Here is a 1,005-nt window from a genome sequence, read left to right as displayed (position 1 = left end):
AAATCTGCAATTTCTAATGGGCAACCTTAAATCCAGCAGAATCTATGACTTGCCTTGTTGTGCCAGACATTGCAGCTTGTTTGAGTAAGCTCAACACCACTGCTAACAAGCCATTCTGGCCTATGAGAGAGAGAGGTCTGAACACAAAGCAAAGAGTAAGTCAGTAGGCATTAGAGAGCTGAAGCAATTGCTTAATATCACTCCTTTGCAATATACTCACTGATTTCCATCGTTATGTAATTCCTCAAAGCAAATAACTGACTGCAAAACAGGTAAAATAACAGAAATCAGTAAAACTTTTTTGATAACTGTCTCTGTACCAAGTAGAACTCCTATAAACTATTGCATGTGCTTAAAGATAATATATGTTTGTGTGAGTGAGTGGGCACGTGTGAGTCTGTCATGAAACAGTATATAAAGACATTTATGTTGACACATGCAACCTCCCTTGGCAAGAAATTAAAAATGTAATCCTGGATGATTCACAGATTATAAAACCATAACAATGCATTAAGAACTTTTATCTAATTACAATACTAAGCCAACATATATACTATCATGAGAGAACTTTTGCTAAAACTGCAAACTTTGTAAAGTAATATTTTGGACCTTGTATGGCAATCCTTATGACTGTTTTTCCTGTTTACAGAACTTAATAAGGAACACTGCATGCGACTGGAATTGGGCATTAGGTTTGTGTATGTGTGTGTTCATATATAAGTTTTTGTATACAATTGTCTATGCATACTTGTGTATCTGTGCTTGTGAAATAGTGGATGGATGGACGTAATAAAGAAAATAATGGTCATTTAGTTCAATAAAGAAATAATATTACACTGAAATAACATCTTAAAACATCTGAGAAGTCATATAAAATAGTTATCTGATTATCTAATAATACAACAGATATAATCAGGAATGTTCATCATTAACTCACATACCTTCCTTTGCTCACAGACACAAAATCAAAATACACTTTGAAGTTACAATCTACAAATATTGTAA

At 33.3% G+C, this 1,005-nt stretch overlaps 1 protein-coding gene across 1 annotated transcript in view; it reads right to left on the bottom strand.

The window, feature by feature from the left end:
- Positions 1–6: 6 nt before the first annotated feature.
- The window catches only part of LOC119585198 (SUN domain-containing ossification factor-like), a 4,928-nt gene continuing 3,929 nt past the window's right edge, over positions 7–1,005 (bottom strand). The window contains exon 5 of the mRNA XM_037933850.1: positions 7–261. Coding sequence (XP_037789778.1) covers positions 245–261 — 17 coding nt within the window. The 3' untranslated portion in view covers positions 7–244. The remainder of the gene's footprint in view (positions 262–1,005) is intronic.

The sequence above is a fragment of the Penaeus monodon genome, chromosome 19, assembly GCF_015228065.2.
Source record: "Penaeus monodon isolate SGIC_2016 chromosome 19, NSTDA_Pmon_1, whole genome shotgun sequence".
In the NCBI taxonomy this organism is placed as follows: domain Eukaryota; kingdom Metazoa; phylum Arthropoda; class Malacostraca; order Decapoda; family Penaeidae; genus Penaeus; species Penaeus monodon.
This window is presented reverse-complemented; position numbering and strand designations above follow the sequence as displayed.